General features: G+C 39.1%; 1 protein-coding gene across 1 annotated transcript in view; it reads left to right on the top strand.

The window, feature by feature from the left end:
• The window catches only part of TCF4 (transcription factor 4), a 324,640-nt gene that overhangs the window by 101,086 nt on the left and 204,073 nt on the right, over positions 1–19,481 (top strand). Inside the window, 2 exon segments of the mRNA XM_038402319.2 lie at positions 6,106–6,167; positions 9,740–9,836. Of these exon segments, the coding sequence (XP_038258247.1) occupies positions 6,106–6,167; positions 9,740–9,836 (159 nt within the window).

Genomic DNA, 19,481 nt, shown 5'->3' with positions numbered 1-19,481 from the left:
GAGTAGTTATGAGTACAATACAGCTGAGGACTGTAAACTGAATTGACCAAAGGTGGATACATTCAGTAGGAGGCACAGTCACAGCCCCGGCCCAGTCCTTTGGATGTTTTCTCCTTATCAGGAGAAATTTCCATCATAACAGAGCAGAGACTAAATTAATTTGCTCCCAGACTTTTGTCAGACACTGAGGGAGAAAAGAGACTACGCTGTCTGGTATCTGCAAATGGCTGTGTAGGTTTGAGTGTCAGCCTTGTATGGATGATACTGCAGGCTATACTGCAGGGATTAGTCATGTGAGTAAAGTTAGTCAAGTTAAGTTTGTAAAATCAGCCTTCATTGTTCCTAAGGTGTGGGGGTTGAAATGTGCTGTTTAAATGTAAAAGCATTGTTGTTATTACTATTATATAGTGGATGCAAACAACACTATCCAAAGTGGCAACTTTTGTTTCACTTTCAGTTTCACCCACAATTATTTTAGCCTTTTCAAATATGCAAGTCTTCCTTATTTTTCAAAGTCAGTTTTAGGAGCTAAAAGACCAGTTTTGTAGTATTTTTCTTGGTTTGTTGGTGATGTTTGCAACAGTATAATTAACACTGTGACAACATTTACATTATAAGCTCCATTTTTGGAGGTTTATAACTCAGCCATAAACATTTACTGCAGGCTGATATTTGGCACACCTATTAAGTGATTAGTTTATATTCTCATGTAGTCATATTTGGTATTTTGGAAAGAGAAGAAAGAAACATTATAAATATAAAGGAGACGGTATAAGAAAGTTAGAGATATTCACATGGACAGAGATGTGCATAACATGCACTATTGCCAGTTTGCCTAATGGGTTTAATACGGATTTTGGAAGCCATAGTAGAGTGATTGCATGGTGGTCCAATGCCTGATCCAAAGCTCGTTATGGGAGCATTTCCATGACTTCAGTGGGCTTTAAGTAAGGACCTGAAAGCCTTAATTATCAGTTACATGACATAAATGATTTTAAAAAAATCCTGCTTAATTAACCAAATGGCATGGATGATCTGATCTGTAAAGTGAATGATGCACATTTTCTTTCTTTGTCTAGAGCTTAATTAAATATTTACCTGAGAATGTCTTTTGTTATTAACACTTGACACTTTTATTGAGATAATAGGAATTATTATATGGGAAAAAATAAAACTGAACTCAAAAATCTTTAAGATAAAAATATTTTGTTTACAAAACATTAATAGTCATAATACCCGTATTTTAGATTTCCTAATGTACAGATTTGTTCCTCAAACACTTAACCTACCTAAGTTAGAAGTGCAATTGTACTGTTAGACACCCAGTTATCTATGTCAGAATATATTATATATAGTCACACACACATATTTAAATGCAATGCTATGATTAAAATTCCTCTAGCAATCTAGACCAAATATGTCTTTTTGTGTAATTAGATTAAAAGCTACTGTTTGTTCTGAACAAATAACAAACAATGATATTATTAAAACCATAAGAAATAAGATGGAGAATAATAATGAAATATTATAGTGCATTATGTGCTAAACTTATGTCCTCATCTGGAATACTGTGTTTACTGATAGTCACACTAACTCAAAAAGATACAGGGGGCATATTGGGGAATTCAGAGATGGGTGATAGGAATTATTACAGGCATAGAAAGATTTCTATGTGAAAAGAGATTTAAATTTACAGGATTGTTTTGGGTAAGAGGGGGAAAAAGAGAGATGGGATAGAGGTCTACAAAATGTGAATGGTAAAGAGAGGGTAAATTGAGCACTACTATTCACTTTTGTTGTCATATAAGTACCAGTGGCATTTAAAGAAATCAAAAGGTAACAAATATAAAATTGGTAAAAAGAAATACTTTTCTCTCAACACAGCCTGTGGAATTAATTGCCATTAGATATAATTGAGACCAACTTCTTAGCAGGAGTACAAAAAAGAGTAGACATGTATATGGATAATGAAAATATCCACAATTACATTAAATATTTTTTGCCTTGAAACATAAAGGTGCTTTTAAAAAAAATCCTTAAAATCAAGCACTACAGAGTCAGGTAATTTTTGAAGTCAAGCTTGTTTCTTCAGCATGAACTCAACCATGTTGTAACATTCTCTATTCCTGAATCAGGCTCTAGAAGTGCTGGGAATACATCAACTCTTTCTCTTTTGAAAAAAGTGCCACAGCTCAAATTTTGTAAGAGCCAATTCCCTTTGAGCCCCGGTCCTTTTGACTCACAGAAAATTGAATATGTGAACCTGGAGTGTCAGAACAGGGGCCCTGAAATATAATATTAATAGCAAAATTAGATTTAGTGAAATATAACACGTCATGAAAAGAGACTGAATGAAATTTACTGTTCTGGCCCCAGTCGATCAAAGTTCTGAGGCATGTGCTTAATTTTAAGTATATGAGTATTCCCACTGACTTGAATGAATGCCCTAAATTAAAATGACTTAAATGGAACTGCTCACATGCTTAAATTTAAATCTGTCCTTAAATGCTTTGCTGGATTGGCACCTTATTTAGTCATTAAATGTGTTTTGGTAACTGGGATAGCCTGATGAGATTCCCAACCCAGTGTACTGAGGATTCCATGAGGACAGTATAAAAATATTGCTCAGGCATGCAGGAGTGAAATCAGGAAGGCCAAATCACACTTGGAGTTGCAGCTAGCAAGAGATGTTAAGAATAACAAGAAGGGTTTCTTCAGGTATGTTAGCAACAAGAAGAAAGCCAAGGAAACTGTGGGCTCCTTACTGAATGAGGGAGGCAACCTAGGGACAGAAAAAAAGGTAATGTACTCAGTGCTTTTTTGCCTCTGTCTTCACGAACAAGGTCAGCTCCCAGAATGCCGCACTGGGCAGCACAGCACGGGAAGGAGGTGGCCAGCCCCCTGTGGAGAAAGAAGTGGTTTTGGACTATTTAGAAAAGCTGGACAAGCACAAGTCCATGGGACCGGATGCACTGCATCCGAAGGTGCTAAAGGGGTTGGTGAACATGATTGCAGAACCATTGGCTGTTATCTTTGAAAACTCATGGCGATCAGGGGAGGTCCCGGATGACTGGAAAAAGGCTAATGTAGTGCCCATCTTCCCTTAAAAAAGGGAAGAAGGAGGATCTGAGGAACTACAAGCCAGTCAGCCTCACCTCAGTCCCTGGAAAAATCACGGAGCAGGTCCTCAAGGAATCAATTCTGAAGCACTTAGAGGAGAGGAAAGTGATCAGGAACAGTCAGCATGGATTCACCAAGGGCAAGTCATGCCTGACTAACCAAATTGCCTTCTATGACGAGATAACTGGCTCTGAGGATGAGGGGAAAGCAGTGGACATGTTATTTCTTGACTTTAGCAAAGTTTTTGATGCGGTCTACCCATAGTATTCTTGCCTGCAAGTTAAAGAAGTATGGGCTGGATGAATAGACTATAAGGTGGATAGAAAGCTGGCTAGATTGTCGGGCTCAACAGGTAGTGATCAATGGCTCGATGTCTAGTTGGCAGCCGGTATCAAGAGGAATGCTCCAAGGGTCAGTCCTGGGGCTGGTTTTGTTCAATATCTTCATTAATGATCTGGACTGCACCCTCAGCAAGTTTGCAGATGACATTAAACTGGGAGGAGTGGTAGATATGCTGGATAAGGCTAGGATACAGAGGGACCTAGATAAATTAGAGGATTGGGCCAAAAGAAATCTGATGATGTTCAACAAGGACAAGTGCAGAGTCCTGCACTTAGACGGAAGAATCTCATGCATTGCTACAGACTAGGGAGCGAATGGCTAGGCAGCAGTTCTGCAGAAAAAGACTTAGGGGTTACAGTGGACAAGAAGCTGGATATGAGTCAACTCTGTGTCTTTGTTGCCAAGAAGTCTGATGACATTTTGGGCTGTATAAGTAGGGGCATTGCGAGCAGATCGAGGGACGTGATCATTCCCCTCTGTTCGACATCGATGAGGCCTCATCTGGAGTTCTGTGTCCAGTTTTGGGCCCCTCACTACAAGAAGGATGTGGAAAAATTGGAAGGAGTCCAGCTGAGGGCAACAAAAATGATTAGGGGACTGGAGCACATGACTTATGAGAAGAGGCTGAGGGAACTGGGATTGTTTAGTCTGCGGAAGAGAAGAATGAGGGGGAATTTGATAGCGGCTTTCAACTACCTGAAAGGGGATTCCAAAGAGGATGGATCTAGACTTTTCTCAGTAGTACTAGATGACAGAATAAGGAGTAATGGTCTCAAGTTGCAGTGGGGGAGGTTTAGGAAAAACTTTTTCACTAGGAGGGTGGTGAAGCACTGGAATGCGTTACCTAGGGAGGTGGTGGAATCTCCTTCCTTTGAGGTTTTTAAGATCAGGCTTGACAAAGCCCTGGCTGGGACGATTTAGTTGGGGATTGGTCCTGCTTTGAGCAGGGGGTTGGACTAGATGACCTCCTGAGGTCCCTTCGAACCCTGATATGCTATGATTCTATGACAGTGGTCATACAAGCTTACTCAAGCATCCTTGAGTACACCACAAAGAATATAATGCATTCAGCCTTAAATAGTAGAGTTTAAGGACTGTAGCCTCTTCTCCTCGGCCTTGATACAACCTCAGAACTAACATGACCTGCCCTGAGGCACACAATTTGCTGTCTGACTGTCCATGAGGGACATCTGTTTGCAGTTGTGGTGCCTTTTGAAGCAGCTTGTCTGCTTCCCTTTGTGAAACATTCCATCTAAAACAATATAAAAACTCATTATGACAGAGGTGACAATTTTAACAATAATAAAAACTCTTCATTAAAAAACAACAACTCTTCTTACCCTAGGAAAGACCAAAACAGAAAGAATAAAATAAATTATACTGATTACAGTAGCATCAAGAGAAACAGTAACAGAAAAATGTTATGAAACAGCATTCCACACTTGAAATAACATTTTTGTAATACTCCTCCGGTTTTGTCAAGGGAAATTTAGAGTTGCATTCTGTAACACTTAGCAATTATATAGCACCTTTTGTCCAAGGATCTTGAATCACTTTATAAAGAGAAATTTATTAAGCCTCACAGCACCTTTTTGAGGTAGGTATTGTATGGTATCCAGTTTACAAATGGATAAATGGGCCAGAGAAAGTGATTCACTCTCTATGATCATGTCTACACTACAGGGGCTATTGTGGTAAGCTATGGCACTGTAAATAGCCCCATAGTGTAGATGCAGCCTATCCTGGCTGTGTCCACACAGGTGGCTAGATTGGCATAGCTGTGGCACTCAGGCATGGGGATTTTTCACATTCCTGAGCTCCATAGCTATGTCGATCTTTGTTTGAAATGCAGACCAGGTCCCAGTCATACATCTGCTCAGCAGCAGAGTTCAGGAGAAAATGCAGGAGTCCTGATTTCCCGGTCCATGCTCTAAACACTAGACTATACTACCTCTTTGCAGTTTTGCCATATCTTTCCTATTGTATGTTGCTATTGCCTTAAAGGGAGGGGGCAGAAACGTTTAAGTGGTTGAGCACACCGTTGAAAGCATCCAAAGCTAATGGAAAGATTCCCATTGATTTAAATAGGCATTGCATCAGGCATTAAGGAAATTCAGGAAAATGCTGAAGTATGTAATTACATCCATCTCTATTCAGCATTAAGCATGTGCGTAACTCCTCTTGACTTCACTGGGACTTAAGTACATTCTTTCCTGAATTGGGTCTGAGTGAGGATCTGTGTTGGAATATTTACCTTGAAAATGTTTTACATTAGCTTCTGGGTTTTGTCTGTTTGATCACATCTTATTTTTGATGTTTGAGTATATGTATTTCGTGGCAAGGATTTTGGTACAACTTTAACTGGTACATCAGAGTCAGGTTTTTAAGTCTCATGAAACACTGAGCCACTGAAGTAATTTTTATGTTCAAACCTCTGGTTCCTGAGGGTCCAGTCCATTTCTGCTGTGAATTTAAATGAGTTAATTTAAGTGGTTGGGTCAGAAGCCACTATCATCGTAGTAGCCCTATGCCTGATTCTTAATTAAAGGCAACAGGAGATTAATTTGAAACATTAATTTAAAAGTGCTTACACAAAAGGAAAGACTTATTGCAATAAAGCCTAAAGAACTTTTTTGTCCCTAGATGTAGAAGACAGAACTAGCTCAGGGTCCTGGGGGAATGGAGGACATCCTAGTCCGTCCAGGGTAAGTATATCTAATCTTTTTCCTAAACCAGACTTCCTGCATATGTAAATTTACAGTCTTAAATTTGAGTTTTACCTGATTGCATAGAAAAATGTACATGCAAACTTGGCTGTAGACCAGCTTCTCTTCAAAATTGCTTTTTTTACATTCTTATCTGATCCTGTGATTGAATTTGACACCTGCTCCACTCTTGCTAACAGCTAGCAAGAATTTTCATTAGCCATTTTGCCTTGCTAGTCCGTATCAACCATTGATCCAACACTGTATGTTATCTCAGTACTGTAAGAGGCATTTTTTGTTATTGTTGACATTTCACTTGATGTAGTTAGCTTGCTGGGAGATTTGATGTCTCACTGGCACAGATATCTACATGCAAAAAATTCATTGCATAGTATTGGGAAGCACTTGTACCCTCAAAATGTGCTCCTTCATCAATGGGGGACAGACTGCCACTCTTCCTAACATTGAATAGTACCTTAGAATCATAGAACTACAGAGTTAGAAGGGACAGCAAAGGGTCATCTAATCTAATTCCCTGCCAAGATGCAGGATTATTCCTCACTCCTTGGGTAGTTCCACTGAAGTGGAACTACTGTAAGGGAAAACTACTATTCCTCATGGGTAGACAAGTGTTCTCAAGGGTGGCAAAACCTAAGCCCACATTTCTTTGTTTCCACTCAGTCTGGCCATTTAAAGCATCTTTCTACTTCAGACCGCTCTTCAGATTACCATCTCTGCATTTCCCTACCTTTACATTCTGCTTGGCCTCTGTTGGTTTCTTCAGTGAAATGGCAGAGTTCAAGACATTAACAAAAGAGTACAAAGTTTTTAAAATTGATATTCCCTGCTTTGGTGGAGGTGTAGCCTAAATGTCTTTAGAACAAATCATTAACTCACAACGGGCTATGTATGTGAGGCTTAAGGGACCCGTAACATTTTGAGGACAATTTTCAACAACTGCAGGCCTACAATCTGCCTTTAAAATTGTTCATTCATAGGCACACGTGCATCTGTATCCTTAAACTCAGTGACTGCACACAAGGACTAGTTTTCATTCACATTTACCTATTTTGCGTGTACAAATGCATGTTTGCACAAATTCTTACCGATTTGCTCGAGAATGCACATATTTTGGTGGCACAGCAGAGGTAGCCAGTTTGAAAATATAGCCCTTAAACGTATTTAGGGCCCACCAATCTTTTTCCCCAAGCTTGAAGGGATAATACCTCCACTTCCAAAGTCAGAACATTTCAGCGGGCTGTGGATAGTGACTTCTCTTGTCTTCAGGCAATGTGCTACTAACTTTAATCTTCAACGTACAGTAAGATCTTCCTTCTTACCAGTAACTTTACCAACCCATTGCTCCAGCTGTCAAGTTTGAAATTCTAATGCATTATGTGGATGAGCTGAGGAAATCTTTCCTGCTCCTCACATTATTAATGCACACACACTAACATTAAATTAATTCCTATTACAGTAAAGTGTTGCTACTGAACTACTACCTACCATGGGAATTATTGAGACACACTATATTTCTTGTTATTTTTATAATAGCTGGAATACAACATAATTCATTGGTTTTAACTTTGAGAAAGTTGTGTAAGAATTGCATACAGTCTCAGGATTCAACTTCCATTTATTTGATTAATACGAAATATCCCTTCCAATAAAACTATATATATATATATATATATATACACACACACATATGCCAGCGGTTCTGTCCACTTATGAGCCAGATTGTATAACCCTTACGTACACTGGGGGGGTATTACTCACCTCAATAGTCCCATTGAATCTACTCACATAAGTAAAAGTTCACCAGTGTAAGTAAGGATTGCAAAATCAACCCTCTCTGGAAAAGGCTGAGTCCTGAGCTCTTTAACTGGACAGACCTCCCATTGGGATCCGAAGCTTTGAGCCTCTGCCCCAGTCCAGTTGCAGGATCAGGGCCTTAATATTGTTCTGAGTATTGGGCTCAAAAATCACAGTATATACTGCAGGATCTAGATTACGTCTTCATGTATTCTGCAAATCCATGATATAAAAGTATGCAAGGCAAAATGTGGCTTCACCCTTATTTTAAAAGTTTGTTTATGTTGCTGTTTAATTGTCTCCTAATGAATGTGAAGGAACAGGGCTTGCAGGCATCGCTAGCTGTGTTTCAGCACCTTAAAGTAAGAGTCTAGTGAGGTGAAAAACAGTGTTATTGTTCATACTCAGTCCATTCTTTTTTTTCTTTTTTTCCCCTCCTATAGGCAGATTCTGCCTTTGGCTAGCATTATGCCAACTGACACTTCTAAGTAAATTTACTTAGTCTTGCATTACACTGCAGCCAGCTGAGCAGAATGATTTTTTCCCCATTTACTGCATACCAGGATTGAATCTCAACCATTTCCATAGAAGAGGAAAAGCCAATCACCATTTCTTATTATACCTGGTTTAGCACCCATTACATCATTAGTTCACACATCTGTCTGTTTTATTTTTATCCTTGTTTTCCCCTCGACACTTGTGGTTGCTTTTAGGGGAAAAAATGTTTTGAAAATTAACCTGTAAATTTCCACACGCAATTATTTAGGCATACATGTCTGAACGTGAGTGTACCAGTATATCATGAGATGATAAAAGAAATGAGCACAGTCCCGGGGGGGGAGGGTGCGGGGAACTTGAATTTTCATCAGGGCTCCATATCAGCTTTCTGGTTGTCTTATGCAAATCATTTGACCTCTGTGCATCTCAGTTTCCCCATCTGAAAATGAGGATGATATTTCTATGCCTCACAGAGGTGCTGTGAGAAATTAGTAACAGTGTTTGAAGATACAAATGGAATAGCAGCACTACAGATGGACACTCTGATTCATTTTTGTGATTACGTTTGAGGGTTTGCAAAAGTACAGTAGTTGTGAGGTTAGACTGGGAGGCTAGGCTGGGGCTGCTTTGAAAATGTGCGCTCTGGTCCTGACAAGATTTATGCACGTGCTTAATTTATCCACTGTGACTAACGTCAGTGACTTCAGTGGAAGTACTCACAGCGCATAAAGTTAAGCTCATGGGTTAATCCTCCCAGCTTTGGGTCTTGTTCTTTCATGAGAGAAGTAGTATTAAACACCCATACACTTCAGGCAAAATTTTGCCTTTGTGTGCGTGCAACAACCACTGGGTTAAAATGGCAAATTTCTACTTACAGATAGTAGACTTAAAAAACCCAGATTTATTCTTTCTTCTCCCCAACTGATATGAAAGCAGAAAGACTGACACAGCAGATGAAAGACATTGATGGCTTGCACAGCACCACGCTCCCTGGTATATTATCTCAATTACCAGGCAGGTGTGTCCACAAAATAAACACATATTAATTACTAACAAAATAAAAATGTTAAACTGGCTTCAAATAAATTTTGGATTGCATTGCCCCCAACAAACCCAGTGGAAGAGGGCAACGGAGGGAATAAAGTTTCTTCATTATCCAGAAATCGAGGGGAAAAGTATAACTTCTTTCTCTGTTATTCTTACAGAAAGTGTTTGTGTTAAAATTGTAAAACTCTTTCCCCTTCCCAATTTATTAACAGAACTATGGAGATGGGACTCACTATGATCACATGGCAAGCAGGGACCTTGGGTCACATGACAATCTCTCTCCTCCTTTTGTCAATTCCAGAATACAAAGTAAGAAGAAATCCAATTTCTTAATGTGGTTTTGTTTTTCAAAGGCTTAATTTTTAAAAATGGAAGTGAGTGAGTGCACCATAGTTTAATCTGAGGGCTTGCGTTCCTCTCCCAAGCATTTTGGGTTTTGTTGTACGTAGTCTTTGGGAGGAAATATTGAATTTTGCCTCTTAAGCAATCTCATATTTTGAAAAATGTACACCAGTGCTGTTTACTGAATAGCTTCTATTTTCTTCGTATAAGAAGTATACGGCATTTAAAGCAGACTGACATTTTTACGTAGAGCAATGAATGTATTTTTCCTGAGGCTTAAGTATTTTCTTTAAAGGTGTGACCACTTGGCAGAGAATTAAACAGAACTTTTAAAGTACAAAAATGTTGCTGAAAATAATACAAATAAATGTTCTTTAGAGGGAACAGTTGAATAACAAGAGATTGAGATCATAAACCATTGTTTTCTCTGGATTGTGATGGATCATTGCATGTAGGGGCTTGCAGTCTCTCTGGACTGCAAACTACTGGATTAAAGATGAGGCTGCCTGCAACATGCTCCACTCAGGACAAGCCAAATTCAGCTCATGACATTTGGCAAGTCAGCCCTCACAGTTAAGGAAAGCTTGGATGTCCCCGCATTCACTTTAATGAAGCTTGCAAGGATTTAGTGTAGCAGCTAGAACTGTAGCAGTATAAAGAAAGGCTATAATTATCTGCAAATGAATGATAGCTACTGTCTTTAAATCATGGTTTATAAATGAGTTTGGTTAAAGTAAATATATGATGTAAAAATATTAGTAATCCTTGTGCTTGGCCAAGATCACACCCTTCTACTGCAGTTATCAGTGAACTAACTGAAATGCCGTGATTGAATGTAAGCCAAAGAAAACATAGAGCTGTAACTGTGATATATCATTTTGTGAATGTAATGTGCTCTCCTAAAGTATGCCTTGTCTTTTAATATTAGGAAATATTTGTGAGTTGTTTAACATTTGGGATAATGTTGAAGCTTGTAATCATTTGTACGTATTCCCCCACAAAACATAGTTACAACAGTTTCAAGGGTCTGACTTAAGCCAACAAAAGCAAGGAAATTCCGACACTCCATTCTTAACTCACACCATTGGGTTTAGGTAGTGCAAATATGTTACAAATAGTCACACTCTTCTATGAATGCACTGGGCTGAGTGATGCTTTCACGTTTAACCCTTTAATGTGGATCTTTGCAATTTAATTCTGTCTCTCTTAACCTTACTCAATAAATAAATAGCATTCGTCTGCAATTGTTTCCCCCACATTTGGGGAAAATGCTGCTTTCCCTTATTTCAAAAAAGTATTCATGACAATAAAATACTTTTGCAAGCACATTTTTAGGAATAAAATAACAGATTGATTAGATTTTTTTTTAAAAAAAGCACATTTTTCTTAAATGTGATTTTTCTGCTGAAGCCTGATTGTCAAAGTCAATGGGAGTTTCACAGCCGCAGCTGAGAGAATAATCAGGCCTCAATTTTTCTGAAAATGTCAACATTGTCAAATTCAAGATGTCTCTCAGCAGTACTTGGTTTGTAATGGTCATCATGCTGAAAGGTCTGGACGTGGAATGTTCCTGCAGTGTCCTTAAGTTTCAGTGTATGTCTATTTATGGAAAAAATAAAATCATTTAGAAATAAGAATACTGATATTCCTCCATGTGCAGATTATTGTGCATGTGTGTGTGAGAGAGAGAGAGGCTAACAGCTTCTGACAAGTGTGTTATTGTGTAATAATGCACGCCTACTGTTGAAGCCAATCAGCTTGCTCCCTCAATCTAAAGCATTTTGTAACCTTAATTTAAAATCATTCTCTGGTAATTAGAGCAGATTCCTTTTAATTTGTGCTAGTTTAGACAGCAAATGGCATGGAAACTACACTTTTATTCCCCCACTTCCACTAATTTCTTAAAGCTTAGATTGTGCCCAGCCTGCTCAGGTGTGCAAGGGGCAGAGGTAGGGATGATGTCGCAAGGAGCCTCCCTGTGTCTCTTGTTTCACCTATGCAGAGGCCAGACAATCTCATTAGGGAGTGGAGGCAGTTTTTCCTCCTAGCACCCTCTGAAACTGGCTACCCAAAATGGGAGAGGGGAGTAGTGGGTGTTGGCACTGGTACCCCACCTTCTGGGGCATTGGCCAGCAGAGTTTTTATGTGGGTGAATGAGAGCTGTTGCAATGTACACTCCCCAGCAATATGCCAGGAGTCAGCTCCTCCCGGAACTTCTGCTGCAGTCCCCGTGCACTCCCGCCTTGGTAGCAATAGTTAGAATCAAGTCCTAAATGTGGAAGCCAAGGCCGTCTGCTGTACTATGCTAGAGAATGCTACTAAGTCTGTGAATCTCCCACTGTTTCTAAAGAAAGCACTGTTCTGTCAGATAAGCTGTTTGGTCTGAAACACAGGTTGTTATTGTTTTCAGAGTGTTACATTTTCCACCTCACGCAGATTTTGAACAGAAGAGGATTCTGTTTTTGGTGAGACGGTTTACCTGACATTGACAAAACTGCCTCAGAGTTGAGGCCAAGCAATGTTCTGCTGAGCAGAAAGTTAGAGAGCCGTTTACTAACTGTTTCAAAAGTTGGTGATTAGAAAGATCATTTTAAATACAGAGAGAGAATTCTTTGAGGGATGATAAACTCTTTATACTCCTGGGCAACAAGGACCTTATTTTCTTCTGTGTCTTGTATGGTTTTGCACACTTAACTAATCGTTGATGATGATGATAATAATTCAATAAAATGATCAGTAATGCTGTTTATTTCCCAAACGTTTCCACAACCGAAACTGCTATTAATTTATGCTGATCACATTGTATTTTTGATTTTATGATGAATTCTAATTGTTGCAATTACAAACAGTGCACCATATTTACTTTAATTGAGTCCATCCTGAACTAATATGAGATGTGGCTCCCAGAACATGTTTTATCAGTTTCCCTCTTCCTGTCAGATCATCGAATTATCCAAAGAAAAGGTCCCCAAAGATCTACTGTGGAGCAGTTTGCACCTGCAGAGAGAGACGTGTAATTTTATTCACATGCTCTTCTTTCTGCTGGCAATTGATACAGATATAGAGCCTGATTATCATCCAACTTGAGCCTATTTTATACTAGGGTAGCTGCATTGACTTCAGTGGAGTTACACTTGATTTATGGTGGCATGAAAACAGAATCAAGCCCTTAGTAGTTTCATAATCCATAGCTTTTATCTGATAAAAGAACAGCATTTTTTAACTTCTAAGATGTTTCTTTCTATATCATTACATTGTTATTATTCTTAACAATAAATGTTAATGTAAATGTTTTATGGTTGTGCCCATAATTCAGTAACTGAGTTGGATGGCAGCTAAGTATATGATGAGCAATATTCATTTTATAGAAAAGAGTTACAAACTTCAGTTCCTTTGAATTTTCTTTTATATTTTAAAATATTTTTTTTTTATGTTGTGAGCTATAAACCGAAATATTTTACCTCATTGTGTTTTAAATTCTGAGGTTTTATTATTGTTTCTTTGTTGGTGTTCTTGGAGATAAATAGCACTGTGTAGACAGACATAAGCATACAGAGCATGGGAAAAAAACAAGATTCAGTGTGTATACTGCCAATGCACCTTGATCCAGGCCTGCAACACCCGTTGTATTTCAGATCATCTCTTGAGCACATTTGTTTTGAATAATTTGCTGTTTTTATGGTGTAAGCAAATCAAATGGCCACCAAGGAGTCCAACCCTGAGTCCAATTCTTTCAACCAGTTTAGGACTTAGGCCTACAAAAGTGAAAGGTTAGGGTCTTAAACTACATCACCTTCTTATTCCCTTAGTATGAAAATATATGAGAAATTCATCAGAGGCCTCAAAGCAATTGATCTGTGCTATTAACTTAACCTGTAACTGATGTGGGTTTGTATGTTCCTCTTGTACCAGCAAACAAGACATTGTTGATTTTTTTGCTGCACAGTCAAGGTCAAGTTTATGTATGGTGCTCTGCTGTTGGCAAAAGCACAGGGAGAGAATGAAAGGAACCTTGCCTGCTACTTCCCCCTCACAACAGGGGCCAGATGCAATTCTCAGCCATTGTGCACAGAAAACACAAGGACTGCTGGAAGCTAGTGCTGACATCAGTGTTAGTCTCAAGCTGAGGTGTTCCCTTCCACTCTTACTCCAGCCAGCAAAATTGCATTCTATAAATGATGTACCTGGAAACTACTTTGGTCTAATAGGCCATCCTTCAAAAGCATGGTGCCTGTCTCAGGCATAGTGTCTCTGGGAGCTACCCATGGGTCAAAGCCTCTACATTCCTTCCTTTTCATGGGTTGTGCCTTATTGGTTTAATCTAGCTCTTATTATGTGTGGTCTAGCATGTAATCGTAACTTTGAAGAAAGAATTGTTTTCCAGGAAGAAAAGATTTTGGGTATCAATGTTATTGACAGCATACTGATGAACCATGAATATTTGTAGAAATGTTGTGGTGGCTGTAGGCCTATATTGTAAGCTTTTGTTTTCAGGTATGTATTTTAACTGAAATGTGTTTTATTTTTTTAAGTGTCCAAATTCGAATTTAAATTAGTCTTTGCTTCAGACCATTTAATAATTGGCTGTAGGGAATTAACAATACTATATTGTGGCAGAAAATGAGTTTTTTCTCCTAAAGTGTTGCTTCCATGTGTTGAAACAATTATTATTCTGTGTCTCCAGAGGCCTAATAGTCAGCTAGGCTGTTTTGTTTTAACAATAAATGAACATTTCCCAGTAAGAATACATAGAAGAATTGGTAATACTACAGGGCATGGAATACATTGTTTTAGTTGTATATCATTCCATACTGGATGCTTGATTTTTCGGGTGCGTTGTTTGTGAACTGATCCTACCTATATCTTCCTAGTACATTAAATCATTTACCAGTATACAGTAACTTGTTTCTAAACCCCCTGTAGCTTAATGGAATATTTCACTGCAAGGATTAGGTTGAGGTTTCAGGCGATGTTGAAGAAAGCTCCTGGCTTATTTGGTGACCTTTGAATCGCATCTGGGTTACTGGTTGATATTTTAATTTGGTTACTGTGGTCATATTGTGACAGCTGCTGGTTCATTATAATTCAGTTTCTCTGCTCAATTTGCCTTGCAGGAATACTTAGCTTTGTGTTGCTTCAAAGTATTTCTAACCATCCTGAGTGTAACCCAGTACATGGTAAAAGGTGAAATGTTTTGAGATCCCAGCAGCAGTCCACTAAAAGGAGAGTAACACAGTCCACTTGACAAACAGTCACATTTGAGTGTACAAAGAAGGAAAAAAACCTAAATGGAGATAGAAAAGGAGTACTTGTGGCACCTTAGAGACTAACAAATTTATTAGAGCATAAGCTTTTGTGAGCTACAGCTCACTTCATCGGATGCACCAAATGCATCCGATGAAGTGAGCTGTAGCTCACGAAAGCTTATGCTCTAATAAATTTGTTAGTCTCTAAGGTGCCACAAGTAGTCCTTTTCTTTTTGCGAATACAGACTAACACGGCTGCTACTATGAAACCTAAATGGAGATGTTACCCATTCCAATAATGCCCAGACCTGTGGATTACTAAAAGGCTGGTTTAATGGCCACTGATAAGATCAGAGGAAAGCTTGCTTTATTTCTTTATTTTAAAAATACACAAAAACAGTTTGTGCAGTTCTCCTGGTCTTTTTTCCCCATCAAATAATTCTAGCATTGGTAATATTGATTTTATGCATATTGTTGAACAATCTAATCTATTTATTGGCAGAAGACAAATGCTGCAGAACTTTGTCCATCTTTGATGTATGCTTTGAGAACATTTAGAGGAACTGAAATTCAGTGTACATACATACCTTAATTTTTATGGCTGTGGGATAAAGAGGTGAGGTGGCTGAGTGGTGAAGTTACTTGACTACAAGCCTGACGCTGGTCGGTTTGGTGCTTGCTTGATTCATGTGGACAGGCCACTTCTACTTCACTTAGCTGTAAAATGGGTACATGATCTGGCGGGCTGTCAGGTGTAATGCTGGCTCCTTTCTGTCCTTCTGGCTATGTAGCTGATGTGCATCAGGTGATTGGCTCAGGGGAGTTTTGACTTTGCTAATAATCTAGGTATGTGAAGACAAAGTCATTACAAGATTATGGATCTTTGTGCTCTCTTTCTGTTCCTAACTAGAAAATGAAAACAGATGTGATGTAGTGTTAATATGCACTATACTGGAGCAGCTACTTTCCCAGAAGTATCTTCCATCATAACTACCTAGTCACTGTTGATCCTTCCCAGTGCGTGGTTGTCTTCTTATAAGAACTTTTTCTCACATGCCTTTCAGAGGGCTGGCCCTTGAAATTTAGCAGAGACAGGTAGTTGCATCTCCAGATTGGACATTTTGCATTTGTTTGCTGTCCCCTCTCTTCCATCTTGTAAATATTCTTTATTATCCTGTCAAGTTTTTGTCTGGTTTTCTCTTATTTCTGAGGAGATGGCACATTCCCCAGGTAAAATGGATGGAAACTTGCAAATGATGCTAAGCTATAAATTGTGTGCATCTTGCTATGTGAGATTATATAATACTGTATGTTGTTAATTAAAACTGGCATATGTAAAAGACAGTATTTTGTATTGTACAACACTTAGTGTTAGGTAGGACTCCTGGGTTCTACTTCCATCTCTGCTACTAACTTGCTGTGTAACCTTTGGCAGGTTGCTTACCCTCTTTTTTTCCTTCAACTTAGCCTAGGTTTAGGCATCTGTAAAATGGATTGGAGTTGTGAGGCTTAACAAAGTATTATCTGAAAAATATTTGAGTTCCTTGCGTATTCCAAGTAAGTGTAAAGTTTTATTAATATATACTGTGCTATGACAGCACTCATCTCTGTAAGAACTATCCTTATTTGGATATGATTTTCTTATTCAGTTACTGTGATTATAGGCAGAGTTGGTAGCACTGCCTATATTAAGGTTGCTCAACATTTTCAATTGTAAGGCCTTGTTTTCAATTTCTTATAACTTTCCCAATTTATAACTATTTGGGCTAAAATTTTCCATACCGACTATCTAACATGAGCTATTTTTTTTTAATTTCAGAAAAAAATGGTCCCCCGATTTCTTAGAATGAGTTTAGGGAAAAATATGATCTTTTGCCCATTTTAAAAAAAATTCATAGAGCTGTTTCATTGAGAAGCTCAAGCATCTCTATGCTTTGTTGCAAGAACATTACATTTTGCAGGGAAGTTGGCTTGGTGTCAGGGATGTGCATTTTTCCAACCCTATATTTCACCTATATTGACTAATTTATGAGCCTTTGAAAAATTTCAGTTTGCACATGCTCAGTAGAAACTTGTTAGCTTGGCCGCTAAATTCTCCAAAGCTTCCTTCTGCACCGAGCATGCTCCAGCACAGGGCTGTTGGGGCTGAGTAGGCTTTGCATGATATTACTTCTCCCTGCTGCTTTGGGGCCACTGCTGTGCAAGGTACTGTATCTTAGGAAAGGCAGAGTAACTCTCCTGTGCTGTCAGTCCTCCCGTTGCTGGTAATGAGAATGATTTGAATGCAGAGAGGTGAGGCATGGGGTCCACTACAGGGGGAAAATATGAGAACAGAGGAAGAAGGGGTTGTGGGAGCCAGAATGTGGAGGGGAGCGAGGGGGGTGGGGTGGCGCAGGAGTGCTGGCTAGGCAGCGACACACAGGGGAGAAGATACCTATAACCACTAACTCACATTCTCTTTATAGAGCCTGGAATTGAACCCAGGAATACTGAGTCTTTACATTCCTCTGCTGTCAAGAAATAGCTGTAACTTCTCCCCTCCAGCAAAATGTCTTTTCCCTTTCTGGTGTTTCATCCACAGGGAGGATAACAGTCTACTCCTGCTGTCAGTTATTCCATTACCTATAGTGATTGAGGTCTGTGCTGTTTCTATAAAGGTCTGAAACCTTCTGATGACCCAAGTTGGGTGTCAGTATGGTTCCAAATGATAGAATTCCTGTTTTTCTGTTTTGTTTTTTAAATTAGTAAATCAATTTTTAAAAAAAAGATAAAGAACATTAAGGTTGTTAAATCAAAGATTCAAAGTTAGGAAATGCCATAATTAAGGTTGCCTGTGCAACCTTAATTCAGCCCCTTTGTGCATATGCATTATGATACAGTCTTTAATGACATTATCACATCCTATTTTTTCCATTGGCCTCCTGCCACATTCAGTGCATAGAATGGATGGTGCTCAGGGAATGAATCAGGATTGTGTAGTGAAGAAGGCTACTGTATGTAGGACACCTGCCTTATTTGTTGCAGAAGTTGGAAGGTGTAGAGTGTTGATGGGGGAACCGCATAAAGCGAATAGATGGTCTTATGGTTAAGGAAGTTGAAGCCATCCTGGGGAAGTGGAGTCTATCCTTGTCTGTGCCAGAGTTCCTGTGTGATGCTGCGCAAGTCACTTAAGCCAAATTTTTCACAGATGGCTACTAATTGTGTGTTCCTCATATTCTGGGTGCTCAACGTGAGAAATCTGGGGCCAGATCTGCAGAAACACTAAGTACTCAGAATTGTAGCTGAAGTTAGTTGAAACTGTGCTTTGAACATAGTAAGTGCTAAAAAAACAACAACTAAGTACTCTGAAAAATCAGCTCTAGGATCTCAAGTTGGGCACTTAAAATCAGTGGACACTTTTGACAATTTTTCTCATTAATCTCTGGGTGCCTCAGTTTCCCAACTGTAAATTGGGAATAATAATGACTCCTAATCTTGCGGAGGTGTTTGTGAAGATAAACTCATTAGTGTTTGTGGAGCACTCGGATACTGTGGTGACAGCATCATAGAAACATTCAAGAGGAAAAGCTAATAACATTTCTATTCAGTGAATGGTTTGAGTGGTCCTCTGCTGTTGACGGCTGACAACAAGCCCTCCACTGCACACTGAATGAGGAGGCTAAAAAGAAATATTGAATAACTACTCATTCACTGAATAAGATATGTTTGACTCCCGTTGCAGAAACCCTTTAATTCAGCCTGGGACTGAGCTTGAACTGTGCCCATGAACCAGCAGTGAGTGGCTTCTAAGAAAAATTTTTGGAGCCTGAAGCAATTTTTGATTCTTTTCCCTTGTGTTTCACTATACTCACAAGCTTTTTTCCAGGGCACTCTTTATGGTATATATCAAAACTGAGAATGGCCTTTTTGGGACAGGACAAAAGTGGTAGTAACATGGTATTTCTCTTTTCATCTTGATTGCTTGAGACTATTCTATGTGATCAGGTGGTGGTTCTACTTTCATCTGTATTATTTTTAGAGAGAATAAGAAAAAAAAAGAACGCATTTCTGTTGTGCTCTCTGAACCAAGCAGAAAGCACAAGGAAAGAAATCAAACAAAAATACGTCTCCTTATCCCTAATGACACTTGTGATGGGTTTCCCCTGGGGTGCCACCTGGAACTGGGGCATCACTGAACCCTCTGACCCACCAGCCTGGGCTCCCTCTCACACTGTGCTGCTGTGACAAGCTGCAGACCTGCTACCGCTCCTACAGTTCCTCCAGCATTCACACAGGTAAAGACACACCCAGCTGCATTACATGCAGGCTCTCTGTCTAGCCACTGCATGAACCAACAATAGAGAGGCTATAGCCAAAATAGCCACCA

The sequence above is a fragment of the Dermochelys coriacea genome, chromosome 5 (genome assembly GCF_009764565.3).
Source record: "Dermochelys coriacea isolate rDerCor1 chromosome 5, rDerCor1.pri.v4, whole genome shotgun sequence".
Lineage (NCBI taxonomy): Eukaryota > Metazoa > Chordata > Testudines > Dermochelyidae > Dermochelys > Dermochelys coriacea.
The sequence above is the reverse complement of the archived record's forward strand: the minus strand, read 5'-3'. Positions and strand labels throughout refer to the sequence as shown.